The sequence below is a fragment of the Lotus japonicus genome, chromosome 4, assembly GCF_012489685.1.
Source record: "Lotus japonicus ecotype B-129 chromosome 4, LjGifu_v1.2".
Lineage (NCBI taxonomy): Eukaryota > Viridiplantae > Streptophyta > Magnoliopsida > Fabales > Fabaceae > Lotus > Lotus japonicus.
The window spans coordinates 18,247,853-18,267,823 of NC_080044.1; the positions used below are offsets into that span (position 1 = coordinate 18,247,853).

Below are 19,971 nucleotides of genomic sequence, written 5' to 3' on the forward strand. Positions count from 1 at the left end.
GATCATTTAGCCCAACAAGTGACTAAGGGACCCAAAGTTTGGCAAGTCTATTCTAGAAGGGGCAAGATAGGGAATAGTGGGTAAATTCCTAACGGAATGGTAAGAGAAAGTGATTGTAAGAGTTCCCTAATTTAAGGAAAGTGAGTGAGAGGTTGAGAGGCACCTGGGTTATTTCTGTTATTAGATATGAGTAGGAAGCTCTAGCTTCCTATAGGAGCTTAGCTCTGGGCAGAATTCCTGGGAACCATTCCCTTTCTGTAAACATTCCAAAGTCCATTAATAAGCAATCATTGTTGTTTTTCTGTGTTCATTTTCCTCTGTTTTGTGTGACTAAGTTGGGGTTTCTAACAAACTGGTCCGACCTGCCGGATCCGTTCGCCGGAACCAGTGGATGCCATCCCGGAAATCCAAACAGGAAGCGACTCAGATGGAGGCCAAAATCGATGCTCTGGAGCACGAGCTCGCAGAGATGCGTTCGTCGTTAGCGGCTGTCACTACGGCAGTCAAAGACCTTCCCACATCACTAGTAGCGTTGATAGAACGCTCAATGGGCAAAACCGTGCAACATGAAGATTCCAGTGTCAATCGCGAAGATGTTGGTGGTGTATCGGGCACAAAACCACGTTCGCCGGAGCAGATCTCGATTCAGCAACCAGATGCAGACGTATCGCAAAGACCACTTCAGCTGCAAGGTAAAGCGTTGGCGGAATTCCGACAATCGGTGAAGAAGGTGGAACTGCCCATCTTCGATGGCAAGGACCCAGCGGGCTGGATATCACGAGCTGAGATCTATTTTCACGTTCAAGGAACCTCGCCGGAGGTGAAGGTAAGCCTTGCGCAACTGAGCATGGATGGTCCAACCATCCACTTCTATAATGCTCTCCTTGAGGCAGAGGAGACACTCACTTGGGAACGGTTGAGGGACGCGTTGCTCGAACGTTATGGTGGCCACGGTGACTGCGATGTCTACGAGCAGCTGTCGGAGTTGCGACAAAGAGGAACCATTGATGAATACATCACTGATTTTGAGTACCTTACGGCTCAAATCCCCAAATTACCCGATAAGCAATACCAGGGCTATTTCCTTCATGGCCTCAAAGAAGAGATTAGGGGCAAGGTTCGAAGTCTCACAGCCATGGGAGGAATTACCAGGTCGAAATTGTTGGTGGTGACGCGAGCAGTAGAGAAGGAGGTCAGAGGCGAACTCGGGTCAGGATTGAACCGGTCCAATCGGTTTGGAGGGTCGGGTTTTAAAGGAGGAGGGTCAGGCGGTTCGGGTCGACCCGGAGGGACAGATTGGGTCTGGGTAAAAGGAATGAAAGAAGCTGGGCTTCCCCAAAAACCTTCTTTCAACGGCCCAAAACCTGATTCAAAAACACCTAGTGATCCACGTAGGGTTGGGCCAAGGGATCGGGGCTTCTCACATTTGACATATCCTCAGCTTTTGGAAAGGAGACAGAAAGGACTATGTTTTAAGTGTGGGGGAGCGTATCACCCATTGCATCAGTGCCCAGACCGCCAGTTACGCGTATTGATTGTGGAAGAAGGAGATGAAGATACAGAGGAGGGCAATGTTCTGGCTGTTGTAGTGGATGAACAGGAAGAAGAAGCTCAAGGTGAGATGAGTATGATGAGTTTCCAGAACATCAACGGTACACCGAGAGAGCAACCCCAAACCATGCGTCTTCAGGGAACGATTCAAGGGATCCCTGTTCTGGTATTGGTGGACAGTGGGGCTACCCACAACTTCATAGATCAACGATTAGTTCTCAGAATGGGTTGGGAAGTAGAAGATACGCCTCAGATGTCCATCAAATTGGGAGATGGGTTCCAGACAAGCGCGAGAGGCCGCTGCAAACGCATAGAGCTGAAGGTAGCTGATTACCAGCTCGATTGCACACCCCACCTCTTTGATTTAGGAGGACCCGATGTCGTTCTCGGCATAGAATGGCTTAAGACCCTCGGAGACACCATAGCCAATTGGGCTACTCACACCTTGTGTTTCTGGAGTGGACAAAAGTGGGTCAAATTGCAGGGTTTAACCGCTGGAAAGGAATCTATGGTGGCTTTACAACGCATCGTCCAACGGGCAAACTGGGCAGAGCACGACATCCTTTGGTCCCTGGAAATCTCTGAGTCACAGAAACCTCCTGGCAAAGATCTTACAGGCCAACAACAAGAGAGCTTACTCCGGTTATTGGACAAATACCGTGTCGTGTTTGAAGAGAAGAGCGGTTTGCCACCAAGCAGAGGAAGGGAACATTGCATCAATATCAGAGAGGGGCACGACCCTGTGAACGTGCGACCGTACCGCTATCCACATCTGCATAAAACTGAGATTGAAAAACAGGTTCGCGAGATGCTGGAAGCGGGCATCATCAGACAAAGTACCAGCGCTTTCTCAAGCCCCGTCATTTTGGTAAAGAAGAAAGACCAAACCTGGCGGATGTGCGTGGACTACCGCGCTCTAAACAAGGCTACAATTCCTGATAAATTTCCCATACCGGTCATTGAGGAGCTCTTAGATGAATTGCACGGAGCAAGGTATTTCTCTAAACTGGACTTAAAATCCGGGTATCACCAAGTCCTTGTACGACCGGAGGATGTGCATAAAACCGCTTTCCGTACACATGAGGGGCATTATGAGTACATGGTGATGCCCTTTGGTCTTATGAATGCCCCTTCAACCTTTCAAAGTCTGATGAATGAGGTCTTTCGACCCATGTTATGTAAGGGGGTATTGGTGTTCTTCGATGACATATTGGTGTATGGCCAAGATTGGACTTCTCACCTCAACCACTTGGAAGTTGTTCTGCAAATTCTCCAAGACCAGCAGCTTACGGCAAACAAGAAGAAGTGTCAGTTTGGCCAAAGAACCGTGTAATACTTGGGCCACTTGATCTCTGAACAAGGTGTGGCGGTAGACCCAAGCAAGATCACGAGTGTGGTGAACTGGCCTACTCCCAAGAATGTTAAAGGGGTCAGAGGATTCTTAGGATTAACGGGGTATTACCGTAAGTTTATCCGAGATTACGGGAAGGTGGCAAAGCCCCTAATAGAATTAACCAAGAAAGATGCTTTCAAATGGGGACCCGAGGCTCAACAAGCTTTTGAGGTGCTGAAAACCAAGCTTACTACAACACCAGTTCTGGCGCTGCCCGACTTCGACAAGGAATTTTTGGTTGAGTGCGATGCATCAGGGAATGGCCTTGGGGCTATCCTCATACAGGGTAAAAATCCTATCGCTTATTATAGTAAAGCGTTGGGGGTACGCAACCTAGCCAAGTCAGCGTACGAGAATGAGTTAATGGCGGTGGCCCTTGCAATCCAACATTGGAGGCCTTACCTTTTGGGCAGGAAATTCTTGGTTTCGACGGACCAAAAGAGCCTCAAAAAGTTACTTCGTCAGAAAATTGTTACCGGGGATCAACAAAACTGGGCAGCCAAGCTTTTGGGCTATGATTTTGAAATTGTTTACAAACCAGGTCGCTTGAATCAAGGTGCAGACGCACTATCTCGAATGAGTGAGGGCGCAGAATACCAAACCATGAGCTCATATCCGTTTTGGGAAGAGCAAGCACAGGTAGCAGCGAAATTGCAATCCGATGCCAAGTTACAAGCCATTATCAGGGCGCTGTAAGAGGATCCCGCCACTCATCCTGATTTCACGTACCAGCGAGGTACCCTGTTTTATAAGAAGTGTTTGGTACTGTCGCAACACTCTGCTTTCATTCCCAAAATGTTAGCAGAATTCCACGCCACTCCTCAAGGAGGGCATTCCGGATTCCTGCGCACCTACAGACGCATAGCTGCCAATTTATATTGGGTGGGCATGAAAAATGATGTACATGAATTTGTGAGGAGTTGTGACACTTGCCAACGCCAGAAGTATATGGCTTCCTCCCCTGCGGGACTCCTCCAACCCCTTCCTATTCCGAAGCAAATTTGGGAAGATGTCTCTTTGGACTTCATCACCAGGTTACCTAAGTCAAAAGGATTTGAGGCGATTCTGGTTGTCGTGGATAGGCTGTCAAAATACTGTCATTTCCTTCCTCTGAAACATCCTTATACTACCCGAAGTATTGCAGAGCTGTTTGCCAAGGAAATAATCCGATTACATGGCATTCCTTCCTCCATCGTCAGTGACCGCGACCCCTTATTCATGAGCCACTTCTGGAAGAAAATTTTTCGTCTACAAGGCACCCAATTGAAGATAAGCTCCGCTTACCACCCTGAGTCAGATGGACAAACGGAGGTCGTGAACCATTTCCTAGAGACATACCTTCGCTGTTTCTCTGCTGATCAACCCAAGACATGGGTATGTTGGTTACATTGGGCCGAATTTTGGTTCAATACCACCTTCCATTCTGCGGCAAATCAGACCCCTTTTGAGGTGGTTTATGGCCGCAAACCTCCGGCTCTTCCTCGTTGGGGACTCGGGGAGACTAGGGTAGAGGCCGTGCAACGTGAATTGCTGGATCGTGATGAAGCCCTACAACAATTACGCACTCAGTTGTCTCGCGCGCAGGACTGAATGCAATCTCAGGCTAATGCTAAGCGGGTTGAGAAATCTTTTGAAGTAGGAGAGTGGGTCTTCGTCAAGTTGCGAGCACACCGTCAACAATCGGTGGTAACCAGGGTGCATGCTAAACTCGCAGCGCGTTATTATGGACCTTATCCGATTGTAGCTCGCGTTGGGGCAGTGGCATACCGTCTGCAATTACCTGAAGGCTCCCGCGTCCACCCTGTCTTTCACATTTCTCTTTTGAAGAAAGCAATTGGAGAGTATGAACCTGCAATGGATCTTCCAGACCACCTTGAGGGAGAAGGAACGGAGGCAGTCAACCCTGGGAACATACTCGCGACTCGTACTATTTCTGCACAGGGAGAGGACATCCCTCAAGTGTTGGTCCACTGGCAAGGTAAGTCCGTAGAGGAGGCCACGTGGGATGATGTTTTAACCATCAGAAGTCAAATCCCTACCTTCAACCTTGAGGACAAGGTTGCACTTCTAGGGGGAGGTATTGTTAGGACCGGTGACATGGGCTTAGGCTCACAGGATCATTTAGCCCAACAAGTGACTAAGGGACCCAAAGTTTGGCAAGTCTATTCTAGAAGGGGCAAGATAGGGAATAGTGGGTAAATTCCTAACGGAATGGTAAGAGAAAGTGATTGTAAAAGTTCCCTAATTTAAGGAAAGTGAGTGAGAGGTTGAGAGGCACCTGGGTTATTTCTGTTATTAGATATGAGTAGGAAGCTAGTCCTATAGGAGCTTAGCTCTGGGCAGAATTCCTGGGAACCATTCCCTTTCTGTAAACATTCCAAAGTCCATTAATAAGCAATCACTGTTGTTTTTCTGTGTTCATTTTCCTCTGTTTTGTGTGACTAAGTTGGGGTTTCTAACAGGATTTGTTTTAGCTTTGCAGATCTATTTATCAGAAATAGTAATTGTTAGCTCCTTTTATTTTTCCATTCTTAGACATATGTTTATAGTCATCTCGGAGGAGTAATGCTTGCTTCTTCTTGGGTGGTAAGGATTAGGTAATTGATAAATGTTAGAAACAATTTTTTGGCTAAATGGTTCAGACTTCAGATGTATCTTTGATTTTTGAGAGCTTATGCTCTTGCACTGTGGTTCTGTTTCAAAACATGATAAAATTAAAACCACACTGAGTTTAAGCTTTGCTCAATTGCCCTGTCTTACCTAAGTTTTTACTTCTTAAAATGAATGTGTTATGTGATGATGAGAGTGTTTTTCAATGGGTTTTCATGTTTGGAATGGTTTGAGAGAGACATATCTATAGCAATTTGGTGAATTCCAAGCTACCTAATGTCAGCCAGGCATCAATTAAATGCATGGAAACAGTTGTCGCTGCAACATCCATGTCTTTATAGCGCATACTTGAGCAAGGTGTTGTAATGCATGTATGCCTTGGTAATTCCCATGAGCTGGGCGCACCTTTGGAAGAGAAATGCTACTCACAGTTTAAACTTTAAGAGGGCCCAAGGTTGAAGCAACTAAACCATATTCCCATTTAGGGAACTCCCGTGTGTTATTAAAGCCTTGATTGTGGAGTATCCAAAATTTGAGAGCCTACCAATCCACTGATAGTGTAGCTCCTTAGAGAAGCGGTCCAGTGTCATGGGGAGCACAAAGTCATGTCCTTCATCAAGCGCACAGTAGAGCTTTTTTCCTCTTCTTCCGTTAAGAAATTATACTGATATTTATTCATTGCAGTTTTTGTTTTGATCACTATATTCAACCATTAACTGGGAGTTACTGTTAGAAATAAAATCCCTTTTAATTAGAAAATAAATGTTTCACAGTTACAAAAATGAATGGTCATGAGTTATGCATTGAGGAGCATTAAGTGTGTTGTGAAGGGTCATCATTATTTGTTAGATAACCACTAAGCATTAGCTTTATGTCTATTTTGTATTTTTAATTGAGGTGTTATGTATTGGTTATGAATTACTCTTTTAATAAATGGAGAGTACCATCTCATGTAGCATGTATAGGATGTGTGACAAATTAATAGAATTCCTCATTTTCTATCACAGGATAAATGACTTAGGCTTTTTTTTTTAGCAAATGACTTAGCTATATTTCATAGTCATAGATTATTCTTATGTATTTAATGAAGTTGTTTTTATTTGCATGAGAGAATAGGAGTTGAAATGAAGAGAACTTGCTCCATTTAGGAATTCTACTCCATCTTCATTGAGAAATAATGTGAGGTTATTCTGTGTCTTCACTATCCAGCTGTCTAAATTATTCCAATTGTCCATATTTTCATTTTGTCTTCACATTTTCAGTGATTGTTGGGTTTTTTTATTCTGTAGCACAGACTACAGAGTGATACATGGAATAAATATTGGACTGGGCGGGACATAAAGAAGATTATGTCCCGCCCAAAATGAACAATAAACCATTGAAGATAGCCATGGCGGGAAAGGCAACATGACGAGCTTCATTGCCCTCCCTTAGGTGATGGACCCACAAGCCAGCTGGAAGATTCCTTTGGATTTGTCTTATATGTACGGGGATTTGGGCCCTGATTGTCAGGCCCAAATATAGGAAAAATCCATATCATGACCACCCCCTCTATAAAAGGGGAGGTCATCCACTTGTACGAAACCAACTTTTTCAGCATTAATGAGAATATTCCTTTTATGGTAGTTTTGCTATTTTAGTGCTCTGCTAGGGTTTACTTTCTGTCATTCTTTTACATAAGCTTGCCCTAGTACAGAACATTGGCGCCGTCTGTGGGGATCGAACCCACGACCACGTGGTTAAAAGCCAATACTAAGTACTTTACTTGAAATTTCTTGACAAACTCTCCTTCTCCAAAGGTAGTCGGAATTTCGACATATCCCCGCACACTGACACGGTCCCCTGTGAATCCCACCAAAGTTCCCTTGTATGGTTTCAAATCTGATTCCTTTAGTCCCAGGCGATCAAAGGCGTCTCCATAGATGATATCCGCCGAAGATCCCTGGTCTAAGAATACTTTCTTTGTCACATAATTGTTAACCCTGATTGTCACCACAATTGGATCGTTGTCATGAGGAATTACATGCGCGAAATCCTGAGGGGTAAATATAATAGGGGAATGATTCACCCAACACTCGCCTTCGTTCGACTCCTGTACTGAGTGTACTGCCGCCACGTAGCGTTTTCTAGCCTTACTTGAAATTGCACCCCCGCCAAATCCTCCTGCAATAGATGAGCATTCCCCAACAGGATCGCCCAACTCTTCAACTATCTCTTTACCTTTGCCTTTGTCCCCCTGAGTGATCTTAGCTACCTCCGGCGTTGCTGTGTCAATTACAATGTACTCTTGGGGAGAGACACCCTCAACAAGGTCTGCGCGGTCATCTCAACTGCTCATTTAACTGTTAAATATCCCGCCTGCAATGGGAAGGTCGGGATATTGCGTGTAGACCAGAATGCAGCAAGGGAATGCTATTTGAGAAGCATGGCGCTCTATGGGCGAAGGGCCGCCAAGGAGAGCCATCGGATTACAGAAATCTTCCCACAAGAAGGATTTAGCTTGGACCCAAGAGATGATGCTGATGACTTTCGCCCACAACCTCTGGAAGAAACCAAGCAGGTGCAAGTCAAGGACAAGCTTCTAAAGATTGGCAGTAGTTTGACAGCAGAACAAGAGGAAAGACTAATCACCCTTCTGGGTGATAATCTAGATCTCTTCGCATGGACCATCAATGATGTGCCAGGGATCGATCCCAAGGTGATCACTCACAAACTAGCCATACGACCAGGGGCGACCCCAGTCATCCAACCAAGGCGAAGAATGAATGAAGAAAAGAACAAAGTTGTACAATTAGAGACTGAAAAATTGATCAAGGCCCGCTTCATCCGTGAGGTACAGTACCCAACGTGGCTCGCCAATGTTGTAATGGTCAAAAAGGCCAATGGGAAATGGCGAATGTGCACGGACTACACAAGCCTGAACAAAGTGTGTCCCAAAGATTCGTACCCACTTCCCAATGTTGACAAACTTGTGGATGGAGCTTCAGGGAATGAACTTTTAAGTCTCATGGACGCTTATTCAGGCTATAATCAGATTATGATGCACCCCTCGGATGAAGAAAGTACAGCATTTATGACCAATCAGGCGAACTATTGTTACAAGACAATGCCTTTTGGTTTGAAGAATGCAGGAGCTACGTACCAACGGCTTATGGATAAAAATTTTTCAAAACAAGTAGGCAGGAATATGGAGGTGTATGTGGACGACATGATCGTAAAGTCCGCCAGGGCTAGTGATCATGGGGGCGATCTCAAAGAAGCGTTTACTCAGTTAAGAACATATCAAATGAAGTTGAATCCTGAGAAGTGTTCTTTTGGGATCCAGGGAGGAAAGTTCTTGGGATTTATGTTAACATCAAGAGGAATAGAAGTGAACCCTGATAAGGGAAGGGCGATCTTGGAGATGAAAAGCCCAACAAGTGTAAAGGAGGTTCAGCGTTTGACAGGGCGAATGGCTGCCTTGTCACGTTTCTTGCCAATGGCGGGTGACAAAGCGGCCCCGTTCTTCACATGTTTAAAAAAGAATTCAAAGTTTCAGTGGACAGAGGAATGCGAACAAGCTTTTACCAAATTGAAAGAAACATTGGCCACATTACCAGTACTCTCCAAGCCAACACCAGGCGTTCCATTAGTGCTCTATTTAGCGGTTACTGACAAGGCGGTAAGTACGGTGTTGCTCCAGGAAGAAGGAAAAAAGCAGAAAGTTATATATTTCGTGAGCCATACTTTACAGGGGGCAGAATTGCGGTACCAAAAAATTGAAAAGGCGGCTTTGGCGATTCTGAAAACTGCAAGGCGCCTCAGACCTTACTTCCAAAGTTTCCAAGTCAAAGTTAAAACTGATGTTCCCTTAAGGCAAGTACTTCAGAAGCCTGATTTATCAGGGCGATTGGTTAGCTGGTCAGTTGAGCTATCAGAATATGACATACAATATGAGCCAAGGGGCCAAGTCACAGTCCAGAGTTTAATTGACTTCGTGGCGGAATTAACACCCACTGAAGGAGAGAAGACTCAAGGAGAATGGGTCCTGTCTGTGGATGGATCCTCTAATAACACTGAAAGTGGGGCGGGAATAACAATCGAAAGTCCTGATAAAATGATCATTGAACAGTCTCTCAAGTTCGAGTTCAAGGCGAGCAATAATCAATCTGAGTACGAGGCTCTGATTGCCGGCTTAAGGTTGGCCATTGAGTTGGGAGTCCAGAAGTTATTTATCAAAGGAGATTCGCAGTTAGTGGTTAAGCAAGTGAAAGGCGAGTACCAGGTGAAGGATCCGCAACTGTCCAAATATTTGGAAGTGGTGCGCAGATTGATGATGGAGGTCAAAGAAATCAAGATAGAACATGTCCCGAGGGGACAAAATGAGAGGGCTGATGTGTTGGCGAAGTTGGCAAGCACAGGGAGATTGGGCAACTACCAAACAGTCATTCAAGAAACCCTGCCTCGCCCGAGCATTGATTTGGTAGAAATAAAGTTGAAAGCTGTAAAGTCAGTCAGTGAGGGCGAGCTACCTTGGATGGAATCGATTAAGACCTTCTTAGAGAATCCACCAAAGGAGGATGATTTGAACACGAGAACAAAACGCAGGGAAGCCAGTTTTTACACACTGGTGGATGGTGAGTTGTATCGGCGGGGAATCATGTCTCCTATGCTCAAATGTGTCGATACCAAGGACGCCCTCGGAATAATGGCGGAAGTCCACGAAGGTGTGTGTTCTAGTCATATCGGCGGGCGATCCTTGGCAATAAAAGTGATAAGAGCAGGATTCTATTGGCCAACCATGAAGAAGGATTGTTTGGAGTATGTGAAGAAATGTGAAAAATGTCAAGTCTTTTCTGATTTGCACAAGGCTCCACCAGAAGAATTAACAACCATGATGGCGCCCTGGCCGTTCGCCATGTGGGGGACTGATATCTTAGGACCATTCCCTGTAGCGAAGGCACAAATGAAGTACATCATCGTGGCGGTTGATTACTTCACTAAGTGGATAGAAGCCGAGGCGGTGGCGACTATCACAGCCGCCAAGGTCCGGAACTTCCTGTGGCGAAGGATTGTTTGTAGATTTGGGGTCCCCATGGCGTTAGTAATGGATAATGGAACCCAATTCACAAGTAGGGTTACCCAGGAATTTTGTGATGAAATGGGAATCGAGATGCGATTTGCCTCTGTAGAACATCCACAAACCAACGGGCAGGCTGAGTCGGCTAACAAAGTTATCCTGAAAGGTTTAAAAAAGAAACTGGATGAAGCAAAAGGGCTTTGGGCGGAGGAACTACCAGGCGTTCTTTGGGCATACAACACCACGGAACAGTCAAGCACAAAGGAAACCCCGTATCGTCTAACTTATGGAACTGACGCCATGCTCCCAGTGGAAATTGAAAACCAAAGTTGGCGAGTGGCTCGGTTTAATGAAAATGACAACGGAGAAAACTTAATAGCAAATCTAATCATGCTGCCCGAGGAACAACGAGAGGCTCACATAAGAAATGAGGCGGGAAAAGTGAAGGTGGCAAGAAAATTCTCAACGAAAGTAGTGCCAAGAAAAATGAGGGTAGGAGACTTAGTGCTCCGAAAAAATACAATACCTGATAAACACAACAAACTTTCACCCAACTGGGGCGGGCCTTACAGGATTATAGGCGACGTTGGAGGAGGAGCTTATAAGTTGGAACAACTAAGCGGTCAAAAGGTTCCACGAACATGGAACGCCTCTCATCTAAAGCAGTATTTTAGTTAATAGAAACAACAAATGTAAATGAAGTCGCACTCTTTTTCCCTTTCTTTGGAAAGGTTTTTAATGAGGCGACATTTGTAATGAAGGGACAATTGTTCCCATACGAAAGAAAATTAATGAAAAGATCATTTCAACAGAATCGCATATATTTTTTAAATTTATATTACGAGTTCATGCAATGCAAATCGTATCAAGGTATGCAATACCGCGAGTAAACCTTTCGGAATAAGAGAGTATCGCCTTCAAAAGATTAAAAGCCTTGGCAATTCTAGTGGCCACTAGAAACCAAGCCTCGTCGAAAAATCGGCTAAGGTATGTAAACCAAAGTAACAACGAAAGTTGGAAACAACTAAAACAACGAATAACTTAAGATGATATCCATTTAAAGTAGAGAAAAGGGGGCGACGCCCATACATGATTTGGAATGAAAATAAAAGACAGGGCAATGCCCAAAGAAAAATTTCAACTTCATAAAATAAAAACAAATTCAAGCCAGGTTCTCGTTGTTGGCGTTGTTGCCCTGGCTTGTCCCAGCTTGAGGATCTTCCTTTTCTTGATCCTCATTCCTGTGCTGCTCATTTCCATCCTCGCCATCTTCTTCAGGCTCACTCTCATCATCGAATTGGGGAAGGAGGTCGAGGCTAATGTCATCATCACCAACTACTTGACCATCCTTGATCTCCTTCAGCCACCCAATGCGGGAAAGATCAAAGCCCGGCTCAACTACACTGATCTGCTCTTTGGCCGCCAGAAAGCCTTGAGCATATTGGAGAGAAGCACGCCCTAGGATGGAAGCATTCAGGCGATCATATTTCTTTTCCAACTTCTGATATTTGGCTTGAACGGCAGTGTGCTTGTCATTTATGGCTTCTTTAAGAGACTTGGTCTTTTGAAGCAGCAGGTCCGAAGCAGCCAAGTCTTCAGTTAACTTAGCACACTTCTCCTCAGCAGATTTCAGCTTTTTGTTGGCAGTCTCAGCATCAGATTTAGCCCGCTCATAGGCTGTCTTGTAATCAGCTGCCTTCTTCTCAAAACGGTTCTTGGCTGCGATCAACTCCTTCACGCACTGAGCCATTCCCGCCACAGTACTGGCGGCAGAAAGCGCGTGATGGATCGCCATGGAAGCAATGTTGGGGGGACCTTGACCGGAAATGTCCTTGTGAATCCGGTTGTCAAAAGTACGGGTCATGAATTCCAGCCCATTGAAGTGAGGATCCGACAAGTTCAGCAAGGGGGGAAGAGCCTCGCCACCAATGGCTGAACTAGGGCCAGCCTGGCCAAATGGAGTTGATGGGCGGTTGATCAACGTGCTTGAATCTTGTTGAGGGGGCGGGACATTGTCATGTCCCTTCTTTTTCTCGGCTGGACGACTTTTTGAATCAAGAGTCGATTGGTGGAGAGGCTTACTACCAGCAGCACCTGAAGATTTTGACGTTTAGGGTCCCTGACGTTGTCAGAACCCGAAGTACCTTCATTCTTCTTCTTCTGCTCAGTTTCGGCGGCCCTCTTCTTCGCCGCCGCAGCAGACTGGGCGAGGTATTCCTTCATCTTAAGTGGGTTTGCATCAACCTTGCCTTTTCCCATCGTAGCTGTATGGAAAACACCAATTAGACGAGATACATGAACAAAAAGAAAAAGAAGTTACGTACAAAGATTATAAACTTACTAAAAAATTGATTTAAAGTGCCGGATTTCGACGCCTCAATCAAGTCGTGACCAGAAATTACTGGTAGTGTGCGGAGGTAATCGGCGACGCCTTGTTCAGATTCGTCCAAGGCGTCGTATGAAACGGATATTTTTCGGCGAGGGTTCTTTGTCCAGTAAAAAGGGAAGAAGGGGTTATTGTCGGAATCTCGGAACAAGTTCTTTATTTCGGGCGACTCCATAACTTTAAAGTATTTCTTCTGCCATACTTTGTAATGGCTTTTAAGGGCGGTGAACCGACTCATGTTCTTACGGGCTAATAGTGGAACCCATTTCACAGAAGTAGGTTTAGTGGTGACTGATTTATAGAACAGGAAGAACAAAGGATAGGTCGGAGTGAAACTCAAGTGTTCACAAATAATTTCAAAGCAGCGGAGAAAACCCCAGGCGTTGGGCTGGAGTTGGCAGGGCGCCACATTCAGAAAAGAAAGAACGTGACATATAAACGGCGAGAAAGGAAGTTTGATGTTCAAGTCTAAGAAGAAATAGCCATAAACAAAGAAGAAATCAGGCGATTCATCGGCTGGTTCTTTACGCAACAGAACACAGTCATCTTCGCCACATGGGAGGACATTCATGAGATGATCTTCATTATTCGAGGTGGCGGGATTTATCTTCGTAAACCCTTGAGCAGATATTCGAAGCGAATTAATGCTCCCAACGCTGCCCCAGATAGAATGCAACAGACATTTATCTTCAACTAAATGCACGTCAGAGCGCCATTCAGGTGAAGACAAATCTCCATTAGAGGAGAGAATTGAGTCTACAGAGCCGGCGGGACCGGAATCATCATGGGTAGAAGGCGAGGAGTGAATTTCAATTATAGAGGGGGCGACAACTTCTTCCTCCGTAGAGGGCGAAGAAAGTTCTAGGGAAGAAAGGCTAGCGTTTGGTAAAGACATGCGAGGCAGTTTCATAAAAAGAAGAAAGAAGATGAACAAACTAAAAGTAAAAAGAAGATGAACAGAGTCAAAAGAAGAAAGAAGATGAACAGAGTCAGAGAAAAAAGAAGTAAACGAAGAATCTCAGGAAAGAGAAAAACTAACCAGGGGAAGAACTGTGGATTTGAGAAAGGAGAACGTCGGCGATAGGGGAGCACCGCGCAATGACGACGGCCGGAGGAAGAAAAGGTTCACCGGAGTTCAAAGAAGAGAATGAAAGCTGCAGTGAAAAGGTTTTCAGGACAAAAGTTTTAAGAAAGTGAAAAATGAAAAGTGAAAAGGGGTTTTTATAGAGAGAAAGGAGGAGAGAGAATGAATGGGGGAAGATCGTGGGATTTTGGGATTTGAAATTCGAAAAGGTAGGAAGCGAAAAGACGTTACTCCTCGAGACGCACAACTGAAAATTGCATTTATAACAAATGATGACGAAATCCCGGAAAATAAGGATACGTGCGTCAGTTGAAAAGACGTGATTGACGGTTATAACTAATGGCGACATATCTTTGAAACGGCAACAAAGGTGGCGAAGCGTGAAAATGGCGATGAACGAATAAACAATAAAGGCGAACTACTGGGTAACATGATAAAGACATTTCGACTCAATTACTCGAGTCTCATGTCTTGGGGGCATGTGGACTGGGCGGGACATAAAGAAGATTATGTCCCGCCCAAAATGAACAATAAACCATTGAAGATAGCCATGGCAGGAAAGGCAACATGACGAGCTTCATTGCCCTCCCTTAGGTGATGGACCCACAAGCCAGCTGGAAGATTCCTTTGGATTTGTCTTATATGTACGGGGATTTGGGCCCTGATTGTCAGGCCCAAATATAGGAAAAATCCATATCATGACCACCCCCTCTATAAAAGGGGAGGTCATCCACTTGTACGAAACCAACTTTTTCAGCATTAATGAGAATATTCCTTTTATGGTAGTTTTGCTATTTTAGTGCTCTGCTAGGGTTTACTTTCTGTCATTCTTTTACATAAGCTTGCCCTAGTACAGAACAAATATCAATTTTCATATCAACAAAAATCTGAAGGTTTCGGTCTTTCATTTCCTTCTTTTCTGTTTTATACTGTTAAAAGTTAAAACTCAAGTACAAAAATGAATTCATTGTGGTTTTGGAGTCCTTTCCAGGAAAGCTTCAATGACGAGTATGATGAGTACAGAAAGAAGTGGGGTGGTGGGAACATGGGTTCCAAGCGAAAAAAAAAGGCAAATGAAAGGGTTCTTGCCAAGGACGCTGCTCAGAGGATGACTCAAGAGTTTTGTTAATTTTTTTTTTACTTTCCATCTAACAGTTAACTCTTCACATGTTATGCGAAAATGATGTTTCTCATGGTGTTATTCTGTAGCAGTTGTTGGTTGTAACCTTAATTTTAGTCATTGGATTGTCAACTAAATACTTTGGTCTTTGTTTGGATCATGAACTTTCAGATGATGGAGTGGTGGCATTTATAACATTGTTAACAATATACCATATCACCAAGACTAAAGAAATTGGCAGAGGACAGGGTTTCTTCATGCCACAAGCAGAAATGCAGTGTTTTTTCTGTCACAAAACAAAATACCATTAGAGCTTACTCTATCATTGGAGGGTTTTGATGGAAGTAGAGTCACAACAATAGCAGCGTGCCACACTAACACATCAAAAGTGTTTTACTATCTATCTTTTAATGATATTTTTGTAGATATAATTTTATTATTTTATAATATTGTTCATCTATTTGTTCATCTATCAAGTCCCGTAAAAAAAGTATCATAGTTCCACGAAAATAAGGCCTAGGTAGATGTAGAGTTTTTATTTTGAAATGTACGTGGATGTGAAGTTAATGAAGACAAATGGTTGCTCTTACTCGCTGAAATGAAGGTTTCGTGACTCACCTTCCTAGAATCAGATTTGGGTCATGAAACGTGGATTCCCTTCAAATCAACATTTTTGGATGCTCTATTTGAGAATTGATTGTCACACCTAGAATCTGATTTGGCTGAAGCAACTCTAGGTAGCTTCTCCATGAGAGAGAATAGTTTCTCTCAACCAGTATTTGATGATTCCGGTTTTACCCCTTTCCCTTCATCTTCAATTTCCTTCGTCTGTGTTATGCCGATCTACTTTCTTGATACCAATCTGTTAGAACAAATTGGAGGAAGGAATTCTGTTGTAAGCGTCTCATCTTATACACTATTGCCACCACAAGTGGCAACTTGCCAATGCTATTGGCATCTTCAAACTAAACTTGCACCACAACTTGCCATTGCTATTGGCACCTTGCAGAAAGTGAAGAAGTGTTTATTAATTTAGTGAAATTAAATTTATAAACTAATTATATATTCATTATAATATTCTTACCCATACCCATTTTGGTCATTACATATTTAAAAGCAACTCTAATCAAAGATATCCAAACAATATTCTCTTACAGGAATAGCGTTTTCGTAACTATATGCAAACATAAATCACATCACTCAAACTCACATTTACTAAATTCAATTCTGACGAGATCCAATTCTGGCAAGATTCAATTATGCTAACATTGATCAAAACACTTAAAATAGTTTATTGAGTTTCCAAGTTGCTACCAAAAGGAATATTGATTTAAAAGCTGAAAAAATGAAGTCACAAGAATCAACTACCATGGAGTCATCAATGATGATAACAATGGAAGGATAAAAAAAATATGATATAAATCTTACTGGCCACATAGCTTTAGCATGAGGAGTAAAACAATTACAATAGCATTACTGTTACGACTCAAGGTGGTATGGTGATAATAGAAAGAAATAAATCTTTTATTTTATTTACATATATCGTTACACGTATATCACCCATCAATTACCCATGTATCTTTTTTTTTGAAACTTATTACCCATGTATCTACAAGAGAAGTTATGCTTCATTGAAATCGTGAGGTTATATTCCGAATCCCAATCACAATATAGGCAACCTTAATATTGAAAAAAATTTCATATTTAATTCTTCTTTTGATACATCGGAAATGACTTCAAAAGATATTAAATTGTTATATAGAAAAAATTAAATAATGTAGCATTTAGTGAAATTGGGGAAAACCACGAATAACTAAAATGATTGATGTTTTACAAAATATAACAAACACATTAATCATGAAAAAACAATTTTTTCTTATATATATAATTTTTTTTCTTTTAATCCTTTAAATTTCTTTTAATTAACATAATAAAAATAACACATATTATAAAAAAAATTCACACGGGTTGAGTTAAGGTAGAAATAAGTGTTAGAGATAGAGGTCTAGGGTTCGAACCCTGAGGAAGAACATTTGTAATTACTAACAACTAACCACTAACATTTGCCTATAAAAAAAATTCACACAATAAACTAAAATGAAAATCCCCAGTGCATCGCACGAGTAAAAGTACTAGTTAGTTATAATTTATGTGAGTGTTACCAAATCTTAATTAGTGAATTCCACATGAATTCCAATAAATTAACGAGAGAATGGTAGAAAGAAAATAATAAACTTTAAGTGCTGTTAATATTTTTCTTTGAGCACTCTCACCTGTTTTCAAAAAAGAAAAAATAGAAACAAAAGCTCATCCACAAGAAATGCTTCATTTGCTGCACAACACGTTAGCACGAGTGCACCATGCATTCTAACAAGTCGTCATATACATGTCCTTCTAAATTCTAGTCATCGTGCAAATGCTTATGCTGTTATGCATATGACCACAACTACAAGATCATCGATCCTTTGGATTATTCCTAAAATCTGCATGGCCTGAACACAAAATCCACTCAATTCCTTTGGGTACGCATCTCAGTGTTAAATAACACATCTCAACGGTCTTCTCGTCAGGTGCTCTACACATTTAATCTAACAGTTAGAACTCAAGATACTCTACACGCTCCAACAACTCTCAACAAATTCCCTAGAAGCTCTTGAAGTAAAAAAGGAGGACATGAAGATTTTCAGAGGCAAGAAATTGAGCTAAAACTTTTATTTGAATTAAAATCTTCTTCAAGTATTTTCCGATATACAAAAAAAAAATCTTCTTCAAGTAAGCAAGAAAAAAAAGTCCCCACATCGTTTGAGAGAAACACTTAAGAGTCAAATCTTCATACTCAAATCTCTCTAGAACAAGAATACAACGTACACATCAGAGTCAAATTCTCTCAAACACTTTGTAGTTCATGTCCTTGGCAATTTCTACTATCCCTCTTGTGAGAAGAGAACCCTGTAGAGCCAAACGATCTTGAAAAAGATCTTAGGTGAAGTTCTGAACAATAGTTGTTGGTAGAAGTCTTGTCTAATACTTGTTAGGAGAAGTCCTGTAGAACACTTGGTTGAGAGGAGTCATGTCTAATACTTGTTGTGGGAGAAGTCCTATCGAATACTTGATGTAGGAGAAGTCCTTGAAACTTTTTAGTGGAAATCTTGGTTAAGCCAAGGACTGAACGTAGCTCCATCGTTTGTGGGTGAACCAGGATATATTGCCTGTGTCTTTCATCGTTTATTACTTCACGCACTTATCTGCTGCACCAAACGATTGCAAAAAACATTTTATAAACTTATAATCGTTTGAAAACTCAAGTTTTACAAGAACACAATTCAAACCCTCATTTCTTGTGTTATTTTACTATACTTTAGTTTCTCTCTGGAGCCTGTGAAAGCAATGTAAAGAGGCATGGTCAATCTAAAGGATTGGGAAGATATATACCCAAACATATTCAACGTGATTTATTGCGCACTAACATCTGGACTCCACCTCCTAAGGGATGTACTAATTAAAGTTAATTTAGATATCGGCTGATCGGGAGCATACTCAACTGGATTTGGTATGGTGGTGCGCTCACACAATGCACGCCTCATTGTAGCGACATCGCACTTGGAGACTCAGCAATGGGATCCCAATGTGGCGGACGCCATGGCTTTAAGGCAGTGTCTCTCTAGTCATGATCAGTGGTATGAACGACAAAAGAAGAAGGCATGATATAGACCTAATCATCCAAGACTGCAGGACAATTGCTGATGCATTTAGTTCTATTACCTTTTCAGATGTTAATATAAGAGTAAATAACTCAACTCATGTTTTAGCGTTTTTAGTTGTTGATTACCCATCCAATTTATGGTGGGATGAAGTTATCTTTATAGACATCTACTCTTCAGTTTAATGGAATTGATCCGGACTTGACTTAAAAAAATTAGTTTGGAACGTATCAAACAACTATTATATATCAATACAAAAAATTTACATCAAAAGTATATAAACTTTAATTCACAACTTTTTTTTAAATGGCCCCGTCCTCCTTTTGACTATTTTCACGCACTTCAAGTCAATGCATTAAGTTGAATTAGAAAAAAGAAAAGTGGGCGCAATAAACACCTCATTTAATTTTTTGTTTTTTTCCTTAAAAGTAAAAGATACTTTGTAAGAAAGTAAAGATATCTAATAAAATATTACCATTTTAAACAAAAGATATTTATTTTGAATAAAAGATATTGACTAGGGATCACTTACTTCAAAAGTAGCTCAACAATAGTTACTCCACTTGATAACGTTTCAAAGGAGACGAGTTTGATAAATCTAACAATTGAATTTTTGTTAAATCAGAAATTTGAAGCTATGTATTGTATAGTCGATATTTATTTATATTTTAATATGTATATTATCAATCAGATTAAGATTTGCCGATGAAGTATCGAATGATTTTTAAATGTTATGAATTTTTTACACTTGATCTACTGGTTGATTTTTTTTTTTTAATTCAATGGTCGGATTTGTCAAATTCAGATAGCTCGGGCGCTTGCCCGTCTTTTTTTCTCTTTATGAGCTGTATCAAAAAAGAATATATAAAAAATTATCAAGTGGAGTAACTTTGATAAGTTGTTCCTAGCGTAGCTTGATCCCTTCTCGTAAAATAAAAATATTTTATAAAATAGGGGATATTACATTAATGTAGGTGACGTAATGTGACTATGTAGGAGTAAATATGCAAGGAGAAAAAGGAACTTTGACGATAGCTATAGTTGTCATGCGCTACATAGAGAAAAGC

At 42.0% G+C, this 19,971-nt stretch overlaps 1 protein-coding gene and 1 long non-coding RNA gene across 2 annotated transcripts; one reads left to right on the top strand and one right to left on the bottom strand.

The window, feature by feature from the left end:
• The first annotated feature begins 427 nt into the window (after window positions 1-427).
• On the top strand, window positions 428-3,640 carry LOC130712404 (uncharacterized). The gene is made up of 2 exons (XM_057562238.1): window positions 428-2,858; window positions 2,913-3,640. The coding sequence occupies exons 1-2, from the start codon at window positions 428-430 to the stop codon at window positions 3,638-3,640; spliced, it is 3,159 nt and encodes a 1,052-aa protein (XP_057418221.1).
• A 14,260-nt stretch (window positions 3,641-17,900) lies between these two features.
• Window positions 17,901-19,461, bottom strand: LOC130715086 (uncharacterized). The gene is made up of 2 exons (XR_009011550.1): window positions 18,746-19,461; window positions 17,901-18,451 (listed from the first exon to the last, which is right to left on the bottom strand). It is a non-coding gene; the product is annotated as an uncharacterized LOC130715086 (long non-coding RNA).
• Window positions 19,462-19,971: the final 510 nt, after the last annotated feature.

Excerpts from the sequence above, each read along its gene's own strand:
- LOC130712404 (XM_057562238.1), top strand. The coding sequence starts at position 428 with ATGGAGGCCAAAATCGATGCTCTGGAGCACGAGCTCGCAGAGATGCGT. Across the intron at positions 2,859-2,912 it reads TACGGCAAACAAGAAGAAGT|GTGTGGCGGTAGACCCAAGC; the intron begins GTCAGTTTGGCC and ends TCTCTGAACAAG.